The sequence below is a fragment of the Trichoderma evansii genome (genome assembly GCF_050947405.1).
Source record: "Trichoderma evansii strain SZMC 28006 chromosome Unknown GGI43scaffold_3, whole genome shotgun sequence".
NCBI lineage: Eukaryota > Fungi > Ascomycota > Sordariomycetes > Hypocreales > Hypocreaceae > Trichoderma > Trichoderma evansii.
Window position 1 is genome coordinate 1139516 of NW_028145203.1, and position 16317 is coordinate 1155832.

At 50.3% G+C, this 16317-nt stretch overlaps 7 protein-coding genes and 1 non-coding gene across 8 annotated transcripts; 2 read left to right on the top strand and 6 right to left on the bottom strand.

The window, feature by feature from the left end:
* Positions 1 to 179: 179 nt before the first annotated feature.
* On the bottom strand, positions 180 to 1906 carry GGI43DRAFT_396130 (eukaryotic porin/Tom40). The gene is made up of 5 exons (XM_083204932.1): positions 1694 to 1906; positions 1445 to 1567; positions 1259 to 1289; positions 623 to 1125; positions 180 to 555 (listed from the first exon to the last, which is right to left on the bottom strand). Exons 1-5 carry the CDS (start codon positions 1736 to 1738, stop codon positions 406 to 408), a joined length of 852 nt encoding a protein of 283 aa, XP_083064075.1. The 5' UTR covers positions 1739 to 1906; the 3' UTR covers positions 180 to 405.
* Positions 1907 to 2463: 557 nt separating this feature from the next.
* GGI43DRAFT_396132 (asparagine synthetase B) lies at positions 2464 to 5414 on the bottom strand. Its single transcript, XM_083204933.1, has 9 exons — positions 4811 to 5414; positions 4733 to 4758; positions 4625 to 4651; positions 4532 to 4567; positions 4316 to 4464; positions 3247 to 4242; positions 2898 to 3181; positions 2736 to 2840; positions 2464 to 2679 (listed from the first exon to the last, which is right to left on the bottom strand). Exons 1-9 carry the CDS (start codon positions 4885 to 4887, stop codon positions 2637 to 2639), a joined length of 1743 nt encoding a protein of 580 aa, XP_083064076.1. The 5' UTR covers positions 4888 to 5414; the 3' UTR covers positions 2464 to 2636.
* Positions 5415 to 5721: 307 nt separating this feature from the next.
* Positions 5722 to 7028, bottom strand: GGI43DRAFT_245473 (E2 SUMO-conjugating protein UBC9). The gene is made up of 4 exons (XM_083200742.1): positions 6573 to 7028; positions 6345 to 6505; positions 6259 to 6282; positions 5722 to 6203 (listed from the first exon to the last, which is right to left on the bottom strand). Exons 1-4 carry the CDS (start codon positions 6605 to 6607, stop codon positions 5950 to 5952), a joined length of 474 nt encoding a protein of 157 aa, XP_083064077.1. The 5' UTR covers positions 6608 to 7028; the 3' UTR covers positions 5722 to 5949.
* Positions 7029 to 7104: 76 nt separating this feature from the next.
* On the top strand, positions 7105 to 8932 carry GGI43DRAFT_245697 (Pex19 protein family-domain-containing protein). The gene is made up of 5 exons (XM_083200745.1): positions 7105 to 7621; positions 7678 to 7844; positions 7908 to 8576; positions 8638 to 8797; positions 8863 to 8932. The coding sequence occupies exons 1-4, from the start codon at positions 7450 to 7452 to the stop codon at positions 8734 to 8736; spliced, it is 1107 nt and encodes a 368-aa protein (XP_083064078.1). The 5' UTR covers positions 7105 to 7449; the 3' UTR covers positions 8737 to 8797; positions 8863 to 8932.
* GGI43DRAFT_396140 (uncharacterized protein) lies at positions 8554 to 9898 on the bottom strand. The gene is made up of 2 exons (XM_083204934.1): positions 9362 to 9898; positions 8554 to 9298 (listed from the first exon to the last, which is right to left on the bottom strand). Exons 1-2 carry the CDS (start codon positions 9710 to 9712, stop codon positions 8960 to 8962), a joined length of 690 nt encoding a protein of 229 aa, XP_083064079.1. The 5' UTR covers positions 9713 to 9898; the 3' UTR covers positions 8554 to 8959.
* Positions 9899 to 9963: 65 nt separating this feature from the next.
* GGI43DRAFT_396141 (ABC1 family-domain-containing protein) lies at positions 9964 to 12611 on the top strand. The gene is made up of 3 exons (XM_083204935.1): positions 9964 to 10674; positions 10746 to 10896; positions 10968 to 12611. Exons 1-3 carry the CDS (start codon positions 10352 to 10354, stop codon positions 12303 to 12305), a joined length of 1812 nt encoding a protein of 603 aa, XP_083064080.1. The 5' UTR covers positions 9964 to 10351; the 3' UTR covers positions 12306 to 12611.
* Positions 12612 to 12621: 10 nt separating this feature from the next.
* GGI43DRAFT_t54 lies at positions 12622 to 12708 on the bottom strand. Its single transcript has one exon. It is a non-coding gene; the product is annotated as a tRNA-Val (tRNA).
* A 328-nt stretch (positions 12709 to 13036) lies between these two features.
* Positions 13037 to 15242, bottom strand: GGI43DRAFT_396142 (ankyrin repeat-containing domain protein). The gene has a single exon (XM_083204936.1). It carries the CDS (start codon positions 14889 to 14891, stop codon positions 13182 to 13184), a length of 1710 nt encoding a protein of 569 aa, XP_083064081.1. The 5' UTR covers positions 14892 to 15242; the 3' UTR covers positions 13037 to 13181.
* Between the last annotated feature and the right edge of the window lie 1075 nt (positions 15243 to 16317).

The following is a 16317-nucleotide window of genomic DNA, read 5'->3' on the forward strand; positions in this document are numbered from 1 at the left end:
GAGAAAGATAACAAAGTTCATAACGAGAGACCAAAGAATTAACCGTAACTCAGCATCATTCATACAATTATCGTGAATAGAAGTACATATACACAAGTACTCATAACGAGCGTAATATACACAAGCATGCCGCATCATACTCCAAAATATACATCACAAGAATACATCCAACAGCAACCTTTTGTTTCACTTGCGCAAAATATTCTTTATTTTCTCCTCCTTCTATCTACACCCGAGACCAAGTCGTGGGCGGCCTCCTTTCGGTTTGTGGATTTTTATATAAGGTTTGATTGGAGATGTAGCTGCGGCAATAAAGCAAACTACTCGGCCACATAGTCATTCACGTCTCATATATGTAGGCGTCAATAACTCATGGCAATGATATCAGATTTGATTTTTCTGAGCTTAACCCTCAAAGGTGAAGCTGGCACCGAGCTTGTGGGTAGCCTGGTCGAGCTTCTGGGTATCGAAAGAGCCACCAAGGCCCAGGGTGACACCCTCACGGAGGAGGACGTTGTAGGCAAGGGCGGCAATACCACGGTCGTTGATCTTGACCTATAGTTGAAAGGGATTGTTAGCAAACAAAATACCCACTGATATGGCATTTTCAGGAGAGACAAACCTTGGCGAAGGAGACGGGGTCAATGCGGTACTTGCTGGCAACCTCAAGGCCAACGGTGTTGCTGGTCTTGGAGTTCCAGGTGGCCTTGGCACCAGCCTCAACCTGGCTGTTGACCTTGTGGTAGTAAGAAGCGGCAAAGGTGCTCAGGTTGTCAGTGGCGGTGATGGCAGCGCTGTACTGAGGAGCGACGTAGCCGACAGCAGCGCTGTAGCCGGTCAGGGCAGCCTTGTTGACATCATAGCCAGCGCTGGCACCGGCGAGGAAACCCTCGTGGCCGACGACGGCATCGACGTTGGCGGTGGGGCCCTTGAGGAGGTCGAAGAAAGCACGGCCGTGGAAGCCGGGCTGCTTGAAGAGCAGGTTGAACTTGGCACCCTTGGCGGCGGTAGCGGGGAGGAAGTTGAAGAGACCCTCGAGCTTGAGGCCCTTGGCGAGGGTGTCGTTGACCTCAACCTTGGTGTCGAGGGCGTTGGCGGTGTTCCAGGTCTGGGTCAGAGTCAGGCCTATAAACGCAAAGCGTTAGCAAAAAGTTCGACGCCGTTCAGCAACGGGAGCATTGAATTGACTGCGGCAAGTTCAAAGGCGCGCGCTGGGGGGGAGAGCTGGTGTGTTTCAGTCTGTGGTGGGATGTCGTACCAGTAGGCTTGTCGGTGTATTTTCCCTCAATCTATTCATAGCAACAGCTAGATCAGTCTCATATTCTTATCCTAGAGGCATGTATGCAATGCATGCAGCAATGGCTCGCCATCGCCACGGCTAATTGCTCGCAGGCGTGGCGGGGGAGGGGAAAGGAGGAGATTGGGTCGGTGGAGCAAAACTTACAGCAGCAGAGGTGGCCTTCTCGTGGCTGGACTTGCCAGTCACCTTGAAGGCAACGCCATTGGGAGCAGTGTCCTTGAACTCAAAGGTGGTGGCGGACAGGTGGTAGAAGTCCTTGTTGAGGAGCTATAGGAGGCAAGCAGAGTCAGCGCGTCTGTCATCCGGCCCAACGGCTAGAGGCTATCGTGTAGCTCTAGCCGAGGGGTTATAAAGCAAGGAGAGAAAAATAGACGGGTGGAAAGGCGCGCATACGTCGTTGGCCGGCTTGGCAATGTCGGAGAAGGCGGGGATAGACATTTTGGCAGTTTGTGAGGAGAGAGAAGAGGGAAAATAAAGATGGAGATTGAGTTGAAAGAAGAGAGTACAAGTGCGGTGTATCAACCAGAGGAAGAGGTTGTAGGAGATTCGCGCGAGACGAGGGAAAATGTTTTGGGCTCGGCCAGGGCCGCTGATTGGTCCACCAGTCGGTTGGGGAAGAGCAGCGCAGAGCGTCGGCTGATGTCGGGCCGGGCATATGGGGGGACAAGGATCTAAGCTCAATTGGTGTGTCCACGTGGGGGATGTGCTTTGACGGCAGAGGCCTTGATTTCATGCTGGGGATGCTAGACTAGGGGGCAATTGTTGTATCTAGTTTCAGGGGATTTCATGCAATTCTGTGCTGTCTTTTGCTGCTTACAGCGGTTATCGTAGCTCTCCCAAAATGTGCGAGACTACTCATCGCGGGGTTGTCGGTTCTGTTGTCTGAATAAAGAAGGCGGTAAGGGCGCTATGGACAACCATAAATGCTACCAAGTCACCGCATTGACAGTGAAATAACGTCTCAAGTCTAACTCTACCTAGTCGCAGGCTATACATATGTATTGCGTAACAAGTTTATGCACAATGAAGACTAAAAAAAAGAAGCAACAAGAACATTATTCAGGCGATTCTGTCCAGGTTGAGAGGCCCTATAGCGCCATTTTATACTTCATTTTCCAATGCCGAACCATATCCGGACCTCGAGCATCGTGTCATATAAGAGTCATGAGAATAAATTCCATTTCAGTGGCATTTGATACTTTTGTCTGTCTGTAGCTCAACTTTTATATATACTACACTACTTTTCGCCTTTTGAGACGTTCCTCCAACCAGCACCAGAAATAATAGTATAAGGAAATTTTGACATATACAACAAAGGCACTTTTGCCGACCCCTTTTACTCGGTGCCTTCGTACTTGGCAACGTGAGTGGCGATGGCTCTGTAAATTTATTAGTAATTGTTTCTTGTCTAGGTCAAGGAAGAGAAAATACAAACCTGCCGCTGGGGTCTGTCTGCTTAGACCATGTGGGTGTCCATCGCTCCACGGTTGAAGCGCAGCGAGGAGGGAAGTGCTCGTCAAACATGAGACGGTACCAGTAACTGTGATGACAGTGTTAGCTTTTATATCGTCAGCCCGTTGCAAGACACTATACGTACGCCTCCTTGGTATCCGGGATATCGGTACCCCACTCAGCCCTTGGGTTCTTCATCATCTCATCAGTAACGTGGAGTTCGGCGTTATCCTTGAGCGCATCAATCCATCCGTATCCGACACCGTCAGAGAACTGCTCCTTCTGTCTCCACAGGATGGAGTCGGGAAGATAAGGAGCAGTGCCAGGCTCGTCAGAGGTGTCGAAAGCTTTTCGGAGAATGTACTTCTCCATTCTGTCCTTGGTAATCATCTTATCCTGAGGATCGATGCTCATCGCAGTTTCGATAAACTATAGAAATCAGTCAGTCAAGGGAGGAATTCTTCATATATAAGGCCAGTGAGCGAGTCCCATACCTTCTTATCCAGGAAAGGCACACGAGCCTCCAGGCCCCAGGCAGAGGTAGACTTGTTAGCTCGCAGACAATCCGCGAGATGCAGGTTCTTGATACGGCGGACAGTCTCCTCGTGGAACGCCTTCTTATCGGGAGCAGCGTGGAAGTAAAGGTAGCCACCGAAAATCTCGTCACTACCCTCACCACTCAGTACCATCTTGATACCCATAGCCTTGATCTTACGAGAGAGCAGGAACATGGGCGTTGACGCTCGGATGGTTGTGACGTCGTAAGTCTCTAGGTGGTAGATGACATCTGAAAGTGCGTTGAGGCCATCCTCGATGGTAAAGGTCATGACGTGGTGTTTCGTACCAAGGAATTTGGCAACCTTGAGAGCGGCCTCGTTGTCCGGAGATCCGGGCAGACCAATGGAGAAGGAGTTGAGCTGAGGGAGGTAGGTAACGGTAGATAGGTTATCGTCGTCATCAACACCGACAAGGCCCTCTCCGTGGTCAACATCAGCCTCTGCAGGAGTAGCAGTGCCGCTAGACTCTTCAGCCTTCTGCTTGAGTCTCAGCATCTCTCGCTGCGCAATGGAAGCAACCAAGCTGGAGTCGAGGCCACCAGAAAGAAGCACACCATAAGGGACTTCAGCCATCAGACGCTTTCTGACAGCCTTCTCCAAGGAAGTTCGGAGAGCCTTAAGGTCGACGGGAGTTGAGGGCACGTTGGCGGGATCCCACCAAGTCGGCTTGAAGTAGCGGGTAGTCTCGCCGGTTTTTGAGTCGTAGACGTGTCCAGGAGGGAAAGCGATGATCTTGTCGCAGACTGGGGACAAGCACTTAAGCTCGGAGGCAAAGTAAACAGCACCAGGTTCCTTCCATGACCATCCCTGGTACAATGTTGTAACGCCGATCGGGTCTCGTGCGGCAATGGTGCGGTCTTGCTTCTTGTCGTATAGAACAAATGAGAACATGCCATCGAGGCTGTTGGGAGCGTCGATGTCATGCTCCAGATACTATTACAGGGAAACAACGTCAGCTTATGACCCTCTCACAAGCTTTGTGTTGAGAGCAGCTCCAAATACTTACCAGGGGAATGATAACCTCGCAATCCGAGGCTGTCTTGAAGTGATATGGCTCTTTTAGGTGCTTTCGGATCTGACGGTGGTTGTAGATTTCGCCGTTGACGGCAAGGATGATGGTGTCATCGGCGTTAGTCAGAGGTTGAGCACCAGACTCTGGCGTTGTGTGAGCGATTGTCTAGTCGTAGACTAATATTTTGTCCAACCGGGGGCGAAAACTTACCAACACCGACGATACTGAGACGCTCATGGCAGAGGACTGCGCAACCTGTCAACCAAGGCTCCAATACATACACTCTTCAACCAATTGACTTACTTGTGTTGTGAGAAATGACGCTGCCGCCTAAACAAGTCATTCACAGTCAGCTATACCCTTCTCTAAGCCTTTATACAGCCTCAATCAAATCAATTGGCTCAAACATACTCCAATCGGGACCTCGGTGTCGAATTCTAACGCGCCTTTGTTAATTGAGGTAGCCCCGCGAAAATCGGATATACTTACGCCTTAGCCAGCTTCAGTGCAGTCGGCTTGAACTTTTGCACGTCAGGATGATTGTGACATCCAAACAGTCCGCACATCGTTTCTGCTTCTCGGGGAATTTCCTTGAAAAAATTAAGATATGCCTGGTAGGAGGAAGAATAAGGTAGAGAGTCTGTGGAGGGGAGAGAAGAAATCGGATCGGGAATCAAGTGGAATTTAGACTATCGAGACCATGACTCTTTGCGACCACCTAAAAAAAAATAAGAACGCAGACCAAGCCCAGGCTAAATGTTACTAGCTTTCCACGCCGACTTCGGCTCGCTCAGAGTCACTGCCAGGCCATTATCATTGGCGCAAGCCACGCCAGCTTGCCAATTACCTAAAGCGAAACTGATAAGAGAAATTGACTTGGACCACTTTGTGGTGTTCGTTGCCCTGCCTTGGGTGCTGAACGAATGCTATTCTAGTAGGTCGTTAGACGCTGTTTTAGCCGACCTACCTCTCTAGGTGCCAGCTGACAGCTTATCCTGGCGAGATGATTCACCTTGCTGCAGCTTGGGCAGTTGGGGGGTTTCGGGAACGTGGCATATAATTATTGATGACGCCGATATAGTATCTACAGTACCGTACAATCTCAATTATTACTATTATTGATAGCTTATATATTACCGAGATTACATAAGAGCATTTCTCCCTCTCCAGCATCCAAACGGATATCGGCGGTTAGATCAAATAGGAAGCGCTACACGTGTTGACAAGGGCGTTTAGTACTCTGATCTGTTAACTAAACGTCTTTTTAGCATGTCGCTTCCCCATAGTTTTGATCCAGACATGGGGAGGTCGTTTCAAATAGCATCAATTACCTGCAAGGTACTTGTTTTCGGATAGAAACCTACGCCCTTTCACAGACCAAGTGCGTATAGAGTCATCCTTCCATTTGGAATCATGTCGCCGATGCTATTCTGTACTTTCATATATCGTCATCTGGCACATTAGCTTCTGAAAAGCTAGTCCAATATCACTATCTTCGGTAAAATTTGCTAAAAGAAAAATCGAAAAATCACATGTCCTGGTATTGCCCCCAATCAACGCCATGGCCAATCTTCTCAATATGAATATCCCCCAATGTCTAGAAGTCTTCTCCTCTTCCAACAGGTCCGTTACGGCGCCGGATTCTCACGGACCACGCGGCGAATGCGCTTCTCGTACTCAACCTTGTCTCTCTTGAACAGGTTGTATGCGTCGGCTTGCGCGGGCGATTCGGGATTGGGGTCGTTGAGGAGATCTTGGATGCCAAGCAGAATCTGCTTGACCGTGATGGCTGGCTTCCACGCCTCCTCCTCGTTGAGAATCGACAGGCAGACGGTGCCGGAGGGGTAGACGTTGGGATGGAACAGCGGGGGGACGAATTTGCCTGTAGACAAGTCAGAAATCAATTGTGATCGCGAGTATTTTCCATCTTCACTTACACTTTGGAGGCTTTGTTGGGTACTCTAAAGAAAAGCACGAGGTCAGTTTCGGCCCAATCAGTCCTATCGCGCACGCGAGCACTTACCGTCGGGAAACGCAATGTTGAGCTTGAACAGCCCTCCCTCCCAGATCGTCTTTTCTTTGCCAGGAATGCCACACTCCCAGTTCTTCAGGTCCAGCACTCCCTCCTTCGTCCGAGAAGGCTTGGCGAAGAAGCCGAATGGGTGGTCACGTCGCCATTGTTTCCTAGTGATCGGCATCGGTCAGCGCCATGAGGTCATCCGGAGCACGGTAAGGGCAGTGAATCACATACCGCTCCTCCTGTAGTCTGTTCTGGCAAAGGGCCATCGTGAAATAGTACCAAAAAAGGCGAGCTGACAAAGAGTCGCGAGACTAGATAGATCGTAGTACGCTGCCTTTGCAAAGGCCAATATGGTCTGCAGTGCAAAAGAGGGACTCAGATTTTAGACGAAAGATACTGTGCAGGCAAACAAAATAGGATTCTCCTGTTTGCAATCAAAAGATGGAGACAACGGAATAGCGACGCGTGCGTTGTAGAACAGTATTGGGTAGAAGGAAGAAGAAAGACGGATGAAAAATACAGGCCCATAAAGCGTAAGGCTGCGGATAGCGCCGCGATCTACCTAGTGCGTTTGCGCGAAGATTCCAGGGATCTCTTCAGTTAGGCACCTGCCGGTCCCTTGCAGCCAAGGAACCTACAGAAGCAGCGGATCAGGTCGGCAGAATAACGGCTCACAGGCCTAGACAGCCAAACGGACAGCGGATAGACGCCCTGAAGCAAAGCCGCTAGCAGCCCCAAGAACCGCAAAGAAGCTCCAGCGTGGGGCAGTCCGGCATCATCCAGTTCCCTCGGCTCAGCTCGTGACGCTGCATGTCACTTCCCAAGATGCAACAAGGCGCGTAGATCTTGCTTGCAAGCTCTTCCAACGACTACACCGTCTTTGTCCTAGACACAGCTGCCACACTGTCCAGGACTGGTTTTTGAATACAATTGCAGGATATCTTGACGTTTTGCTCGTCTGCAGACACCTGCATATTTCCCCAGTCGCTTGTCCCGCGCTACCCCCTCCATTAGCGCCGCAGCTTAATAGACCACCGAGTCGAAATACGATTTCTTGCACATCTAGCTTGTTGTGTTTGACGGCATCCGATTGTGAACGCGAAACACCATGAGCTCTCCATCTGGAGCGGCAGATAAGGCCAAGCCGGAGGAGTCCGGGGTCAAAGAAGGGGAGACCAAGCCAACAACACCAGCAGCGCCCGCACCCCCCGCGGCGACTGTGTCGGACGATTTCGACGATGTTCCCGATCCAGATGAGGAGGACTTGGATGACCTCGATGGTACGACCGCTCGTTAATTGGTTATAGCTTCTTATGCTGACCCGAAGATTGGCTAGAACTGCTTGACGGATTCAAGGCTGTCCGAAAGGAGATGATCGATGACGATACGTTGAAAGGAGGAATCAACCCTCCCGATTTGGACTACGAGAACATGTCAGAAGAAGAAGTCACCAAGAGGATGCAAGCGGGCATAGCTGGTCTGCTGGCCAACTTGGAGCAATCCGTATGTTTGTCCTTTTACCTCTGCTAGACATGTGTTGTTACTAATGTTGACCGTCTGCCTCAGCCGGAGCTGCAAGCTGAGTTTGAGGAAATGTTCAAGCAAATGGGTGCGGAGATGAGCGCTCAATTTGATGCCGAAGAACACGAAGAAGCGCCATCTAATAGCAAAGACAAGGAAAAGAGCACGCCTGCCGCCACCGCAACTGCTCCTGCTGCTACTCCTGCTGCCGCTACCACTGCTGCTCCCGCCCCTGCTCCCGCCCCGGCCTCGACGACCGCTACATCGAGCACCCCTCAACCGGCGGTAGGTGGCAAGTCTGGTGCGGCGTTCCAAGATACCATTCGTCGTACCATGGAGCGCATGCAGTCATCTGGTGACCAGGCCACCGCAGCGGCTGCGGCGGGCGGCGATGACGACTTCTTGACCGAAATGCTCAAGCAGCTTACCGCTGGCGACTTTGCTGGTGGCAGCGAAGAGGACTTTTCCAAGATGCTCATGGGCATGATGGAGCAGTTGACGAACAAGGAGATCCTATATGAGCCAATGAAGGAACTACATGACAAATTCCCCGCGTGGCTCGCCAAGAACAAGGATTCGACTCCTGCTGAGGACCTGAAGAGATACGCAGAGCAACAGACGATTGTGGCAGAGATTGTGACCAAGTTCAACGAGCCTAGCTACTCAGACTCTAACGCAGCCGATAGGGAATACATTGTAGACAGGATGCAAAAGGTAAACTCCGACCTTCTCTTGGCCTTTCTATTTGCTATACGTGAAAACTAACAATCCGTAGATGCAAGCGGCGGGATCGCCACCATCCGACTTGGTGGGAGATATGGCATCTGCCCAGGAAGCGTTCAATGCTACGGAAGATCAATGCAATCCGCAATAAACATTCAAGATCTAGTCACGGCGCATTCATATATACACGCACACTTATATATATACCCATAGTGCGCGACCTATATGCAAACATTTTTCGTCCTATACCAGTATATTAATCCAACGCCATGTGAAGAGACTCATCCGAGAGTCCCGATGCCCCAAACTCCATATTCGCCAAGTGACAGACATTTCTATCAAATCATTACAATATTACCAATCATAACGCTGGTCTAATCGATTTCCATTTGATGTAAAGGTTGTGAGGATTGATGCTGCGGCTGTTGTTGACCTTGCTCTTGTGAAATGAGTTCGGCAAAAATGTCATCGTACTCGTCATCCTCTTCGGCCAGTACTGGAAGCCGGGACCCTTGCTGGGCCATTACTTCCTCTTCGTAAGACGTAAGTAATTGCTCTTCATCCATGAGTTCTTCCGGAATCATGTCCTCATCCATCTGTGATGGTGCCATTTCAGGAGAAAAGGCTGCGGCATCCTCGATATCGGCATCTGAGAATGAAGGAGCATCATGGGACAAGCGGCCGACGTTAGCTAGCCAGCTCGTTTTCAGAAACTATAAAGACCGCAATTAGCAATCCATTCACTGATATACAAGTAACTTTTTCCGTAGACTTACTTGACCCTCTATGTCTCTTCTTTGCCAGGATCTATCCTCGGCCTTTTGGCGGACGTTTTGCAGGAAGCTCTTGCGCCTCTGCTCCTGGAGGTCCTCTCGTCTTTTCATGACGGGATTCGGACGCGCAGGTCGTGATTGGTACTTGAAATTGTTAGGCCTGATCGGCGACGACTGGACCTGGCGAGGCTGCCATCGCGTTTCCTCATCTGCCGGGGAATGAGGCGATGAGGCGCGCACTGGCGAGGACGATAGTGGGGATGAGACGGCGGGACGATTGTCCCAAGAAGGAACCGGCTTTGGCGTAAAGGACAGCATCCCGTTTGGTGCGGCTTCGTCTGTGTGATTTTGCATAAATGAATTAGAGAATCAAAAACTGTTTATAAACCAATGGTTGTAATGTGTTAATGGTGTCTTTTCGTCTGCAAAAGGTGGTTGATTGAAAAGACGAGAGAATGGTCCATTGTCTCAAAGCAGCCTCAGCCAAGATCACTCAACACGAACTCTGCGACGCGGTCTCGCTGCAGTCGCGCAATCACGTGCCGCCACTAATGATGCGCCGCCCACATCTGCGGCGCCGGATGATCAGCAGAGCTGGCAGGGCCGATGGTGGCGGGCAAATCAGCGGCCAGCAGCAAAAATCTGATGATGTCGTCGTCGCAACGGGATTATCCACCGCAAAATCCAAGGGTCTCCCAACAAAACTCGGCCTCCTTTTTCCCTTCCTCACACTTCCTCGGCTTTCGATATTTTGCGCCATGAGAGTCGCCAGCAACGCCTGAAATCATTTCTTTTTTCTTTTCCCTTTTTTCTTCTTCTCTTTCAAATTTACACAAAGCGAAAGGCGGGCGCTCTACATTATCACATGCACTAATTTTTTTTTTTACACGAGCCATCAGTCTCCCTTTTTGCCACGATATATAATGCCGATTTGCGAAAACTGAAAAAATCCTATGTCGAAACGTCGTTGACTACGCCCCCTCGGCACCCCAAATGAACGTTTTTTCTAAATCTACCTTTGCGACGGCCCGCATCGGTAACCGAACATGGACCTGTTCTGCTTGTCGTGGCCAATTGGCGCGCACTAGGCCGACCCGACAGATTATCGCGCGACGTTTTGTCTCAGGACGAAAATCCTCGTCAGAGGGCAATGGCGGTGCGAAATCGGGGCCAAACGCCAGGCTGATTCTTTTTGCATCGACTGGAGCAGCGGCTGGTACTGCAGCGCTTGCGTTCACCGACGAGATCAAGAACAGCTACGAGGCCGCAGAGAGAACAGGCAGAGTGGTTGCTGCGCTGGCCGTCTGCATTAATGAGTGAGTGCGCACTGGTTGGGGAGGCGACACGTTGCCAGAAGGTCAAACTGACTGTGATTGAACGATAATAGCTACCGAACAACCTTGAATACAAAGGCCACGACTGATGACGAAGAAAAGCAAGACCAGTTATTAAAGGCTTGCCACAAGCGATGCGCTGAACGAACCCTCAAAGTGTTGGAGAAAAATGGCGGTATATTTATCAAACTAGGACAGCACCTGGTAAGCGCCACGCTTTAATTCTATCACGCGACGCCTCAATGGACAATGTGTGGCTAACATGACGATGGCAGAGTGCTATGAATTACCTCTTACCTCCTGAGTGGACGACGACCTTTATACCGCTGCAGGACAAATGCCCCGTCTCATCATTCGAATCGGTACAGGATATGTTCCGAAGAGATACGGATGAAGAGCTATGGCACTACTTTTCTGAATTTTCGGAGGAGCCAATTGGCGCCGCCTCGCTTGCGCAAGTACATCTGGCAACCATTAAAGATACTGGACGCAAGGTTGCCGTCAAGGTTCAACACCCCGAGCTGGAGGCATGGGCGCCCCTCGATCTTGCGCTTACCAGATACACCTTCTCTACGCTCAAACGGTTCTTCCCGGAATACGACTTGGAATGGCTATCTTCAGAAATGGACTACTCTCTGCCCAAGGAGCTCGACTTCAGGGAGGAGGCCGAGAACGCACGTCGCATGAAGGCGCATTTTGCTAAAATTCCCGAGCTGCCTCTCATCGTGCCTGAAGTCATGTGGGCGAAGAAGCGAATTCTCGTCATGGCCTGCGAATCAGGCCGACGGCCAGATGACCTCGATTACCTGGACAAGAATGGCATTGACCGTGATGAAGTGTCGGCGACATTGGCACGAATTTTCAACGAGATGATATTCGGCGACGGCGCTCCCCTGCACTGCGACCCTCACGGCGGTAACCTTGCCATCCGCAAGAACACTACTCGACGCGGTCTTGGACGAGGTCCCAACTTTGACATCATTCTCTATGACCACGGCTTATATCGCGATATTCCTTTGCCGCTGAGACGCTCTTATGCCAAGATGTGGCTCGCTGTCATTGATGGAGATATGGACCGGATGAAGAAATACGCCCACGAAGTGGCTGGTATCAGCGAGGAAGATTTCCCTCTCTTTGCGTCTGCCATCACGGGCCGCGACTTCAGCGTTGTTAGCAAAGAGGGATCAATCCTCAAGACACGCACTACAGATGAAGAGCAGAACATGAGCGGCGCCCTGCAAGAAGGCCTTATTGTCGACCTTGTGCAGATGCTCGGCCGTGTTCCCCGTATTATTCTACTCATCCTAAAGACCAACGATTTAACACGCAGTCTTGATGAGAACCTTCACACCAGCCAAGGACCTATCCGCACTTTCATGATTCTGGCACGGTACTGCACTCGGACTGTCTTCCACGAGCAAATCGAAGACATTATCCGCAGTGGATCGCTGCTCTGGCCTCAGAATGTGATGCGGGCTTTCACAGCCTGGATCGGCTTCGTGAGGGTAGAGCTCAAGCTGGAAGCGTTTGAGCTGTGGCTAGGAATCAAGAGGATGTTGGGATTCCGGGCTGTGGAGTTTGGCGGCGGGCCGCTGAGACAGGAGGAGATTTAGAAGTTTATTTTCTAAGAGGGCGGCCTCTTTGCGAGAAGAGCATAGATTTTGATAGACTGTATACTACCCCCCCAAAAAAGGTGGACGGTTGAGACTGGCAATGACGATGCTGTTTCTTTGTTGGCATGACTATTATGAGATATGTTCAATGCCGTGTTACTGATAGTTCAAAAAGTTTTAATAATTCTGAGATATTAATGGATAATGCATGCAACCTGCGTCTCCCGTGAAGGATTCGATCATGAAGGGGAAATTAAAAAAAAAAAACGTATTGTCACCTACTTAACTCAAAGATTAGCAAGCAAAAAAAGAAATGTGATTCCGCCCGGGCTCGAACCGGGGACCTTTTCGGTGGCGTTAAACGATGTTAACGAAATGTCATAACCAACTAGACCACGGAACCAGATCATTTGTTGAGACACAAGCATGGTATTTTCATTTACATTGGCTGCCCTTGTTGTAGCATTTTTCGGAGTTTGATAATATCAAAAAGCTCGAAATAAAAGACACAGCCAGGAAACAATGCGCAGAACAAGGTTAAACATTGAAAGAAGGCCCTCTATTATTTTACAATCACCTTCCTGAATGGGTGAATTACTGCTTTCGTTTCGATTCAACTGCCTCCGGCCCCGGAGCCCCACTTCCGGGGCCGTTCCGTATCATGCGGCCCTTTGATCTCAGATTTCATCATTCGTATGCAGGATTAAGAGATAGAAAGAGGTCCCATTTATTTCTAATCACCAGATCTAATTCCGATATCTAAACCAAAAACCCGCTAAATAAAAAGTCATCCAAAGATAAACAAAGTGCTCATACACATATATCGTAACCCCTTCTCCGCCAAAAGGCCAGCTGGTATATCCATCAAAATCTCCTCTACGACATCATCTCCTCTTCCACCGCTATCAAAATATCAGTGTTACCTTGTAACCTCGCCCGTTCATACACCGAGTACCCATCATGATCCGTAATGCCAGGATCGGCACCGCCTTTTAGCAGCGGCAGAAATGAACGATCCTCATCCTCCATCACGGCATGGTGCAGGGCCGTCATGCCTTCATCGTCTTGGTCATTCACATTTATGCCACTCGCGATCAAGGTTTCAATGTAGCGTTCTTGGCCGCGGCTCGCTGCTTCCATGAGCAAGGTTCGTCCGCGGCGGTCTCTGACATTTATACTGGCTCCTCTTAAGACCAGCATCTCGAATACCGGGCGCATTTCTTCCGTCGTCATGGCGTAAGCTAGCGGCGTCTTATCATCTTCGTCTGTGGCTTCTATATTGGCCCCGTGATTGAGAAGAGCGTCGATGATGGCGACAGAGGAGGAGTTGAACGTCATAGCACGGAGAAGCAAAGGAGTCTGTTTTTCTGGTGTGGTGAAATCGACATCTGCTCCTGCTCTCAGAAGCATTCTGACTACTTGCGCATGCCCTTGTCGTGCCGCAGCTGCCAGCGGCGACGATATGCCATCGCTCGTGTTTACATTAGCGCCTTTAGAGATGAGCAACTTGACAACTTGGTCGCGGCCAAAATAAGCAGCCAAGGCAAGAGGCGTCTGCTCTTGCTTATCTCTCGGCTCCAGGTCAGCTCCTTTGTCTATCAGGAGCTGGGCGGTATCTCGATAGCCCCATACTGCAGCCCAGGATAGCATGGTTCGCTCTATGCCGTCCCTGTGTTCCAACTCTACTCCATGGTTTAGCAGAAGTGCCACAACGGAGGTCATGCCATTTGTGGCCGCATGCATCGCGGGTGATCCCCAGCCCCGGTCTGGGGGGTTCACCGATGCGCCATGCTTGAGAAGATACTGCACCAGCTCGAGATGCCCCTTGCCGGCGGCCCAGTAAAGCGCGGTATGGCCGTGTAAATCACCACGGTCAATGTCAACGCCCCGCTGAGTAAACAGCTCGACCGCTTCTAGTCTACCCAGTTCTGCGGCATAAGACTGGGCAGCCCGTCTATCACGATTGGTCTGGTACATATCATGCCCGAGATCGAGCAGTTTCGCCAAGATGTTGGCGCTCCCACCCTCAACAGCGTAGAATAGAGCAGATGATTCTGCAGCACACTTGGCAAAAGGGTCGGCACCTCGCTGCAAGAGTAATGCAAAAGTTCTCTCATTCCCCTTCCGCGCAGCGAACAGGAGAGGGGGCATGCCCTGAAGTCCCACGACATTCGGGTCTGCCCCACGGTCGAGGAGCAACTCAGTTATCTCGTCAAACCCGTGAAGAACGGCTCCTCCCAGAATCATCGGATCGCGAATGGTTGCGCCATGCTCGAGTAGGAGCTTGACAATGGGCAAATGTCCATGCATTGTGGCGAATCTGAGGGCACACTCCTCGCCAATTTCGATTGCGTTGGGAGTGGCTCCATATCTCAGCGCTTTCTTTACCGTTTCGACGCTGTTTGACTTTGTGGCCCATTGAAGGACATAACTGGAGAAGAGCTTGGCATTGTATTGGTAGAGAACCGGATCCAGGATCGAGTATAAGCAGCGGTTCACCCTAGCCAGGGCGTTGATGTCCCTCTGCGGATGTAAGAAACTGGCAATGCTGTGAATCAGCTCTGGCGGCACGGCGCCCAGCCCCATATTGGCTGATATATGATTGTTATGTAGCAAAGATATGATGGATTGCTCTATCGATGCAGCTGGCGATGCGGCAGTGATGTTGATATGAACACGAAGCGTATGAAACAGAGATGGTGACGATGTCGGGGATAACAACGATGCCACAGCCACCAAACTTTAATATGACGACAGAGATGGACAGAACAAAGATCCGAGACAAGCTTTCTGCCTGATTTCTATTGCTCGTGTGATTACGGCGTAACTTAATCGCTTTTAGAATGAAAGGCAGGGAGACGGGCAGTATTACAGTAGTGCAGCGGATCGCGCACTTATAAAGCCACCAACAGGGAAAGTTTGCGGAACAGGGAGAGAGGAGGAGAATAGGGTGGATAACTAGCGCCCGGTTTTACAAGTATAAGACTCTGCTTTTCTATATAGCTTCCTTTTACTCCGTATTTTTTAAGCTTTCTTTACCTTGCTTACTTTCTTAAACCTTCTATTCGGGTTTTGCTACTCTTTTTCGTCTTCCATTTCCTCTTCCCATATTCAGCCGAATCCTTCGTGAAGGAGCGAACGCCCCCAGATTAGTACATCGCCGAACCATATCTAAGTACCTATGTAAGGCAGATGTGCATTAAACAAGCTGCAATCTCCTCCTTGCAATGACACGACATCATGCCGTATCCATACAGTAGACACTTACTACTAATATAGGTACTCTATTTGCATTAGCGTCCTAGACTAAGCCCTTTGCCCTGATTCACGTATTACACAAGGCTAGCGCTTGCAAATCTAAGCTAAGCTTAGTGAGTTTATATAACTTTTACCATGCCAGGTTTTATACCATGTAGTGACTCTCATGAAGACTTGAGATGGCTTGCCTGAATCTCTGTTTGCATGCTCACTCACTCCTTATCTCTCCCCTTAATGGCCTCCCCTGTCAACATCTGATGCCGCAGGCCACTTTCCACGAGATCGCCCTGCTTTATGCAATCAGTAACACACATCCAGTCCCATGGTGACAGCTGTTAATCCTGGTCCCCAGCACATTTAGCATCGGCCAATCCCTGCGAGCCGCGAAGCGTGTTGGCCTAGCGCATTACCGGCAATGCGGCCCTCGCCGCTATGCCAAAAATCGCCTTTCGCCGCGAATAGACTCTTAATTTGTATAAACCCTTTTGAATCCTCCCTGCCACTACAGCCAACCGGCGCCGGCGTCTCCAGCCTCATGTCCTATGAGGATAATGACAGGGGGGATTGGCCGCTCTATCGTCAAAACAGGCCAATCCCGCGGCGTTTGCAACTATACTGGACCCCTTGTCGGAACGGTGCTTGCCGGCATTTTTTAAAAGTCTGGCTCTGCGGGCGTTGTCAGTTTCAACGTTTTTGTAAACCGTGTCTCGGTTTGTGACAACGTACAGTACTTGGATCTGCATGGTGGCGGTCA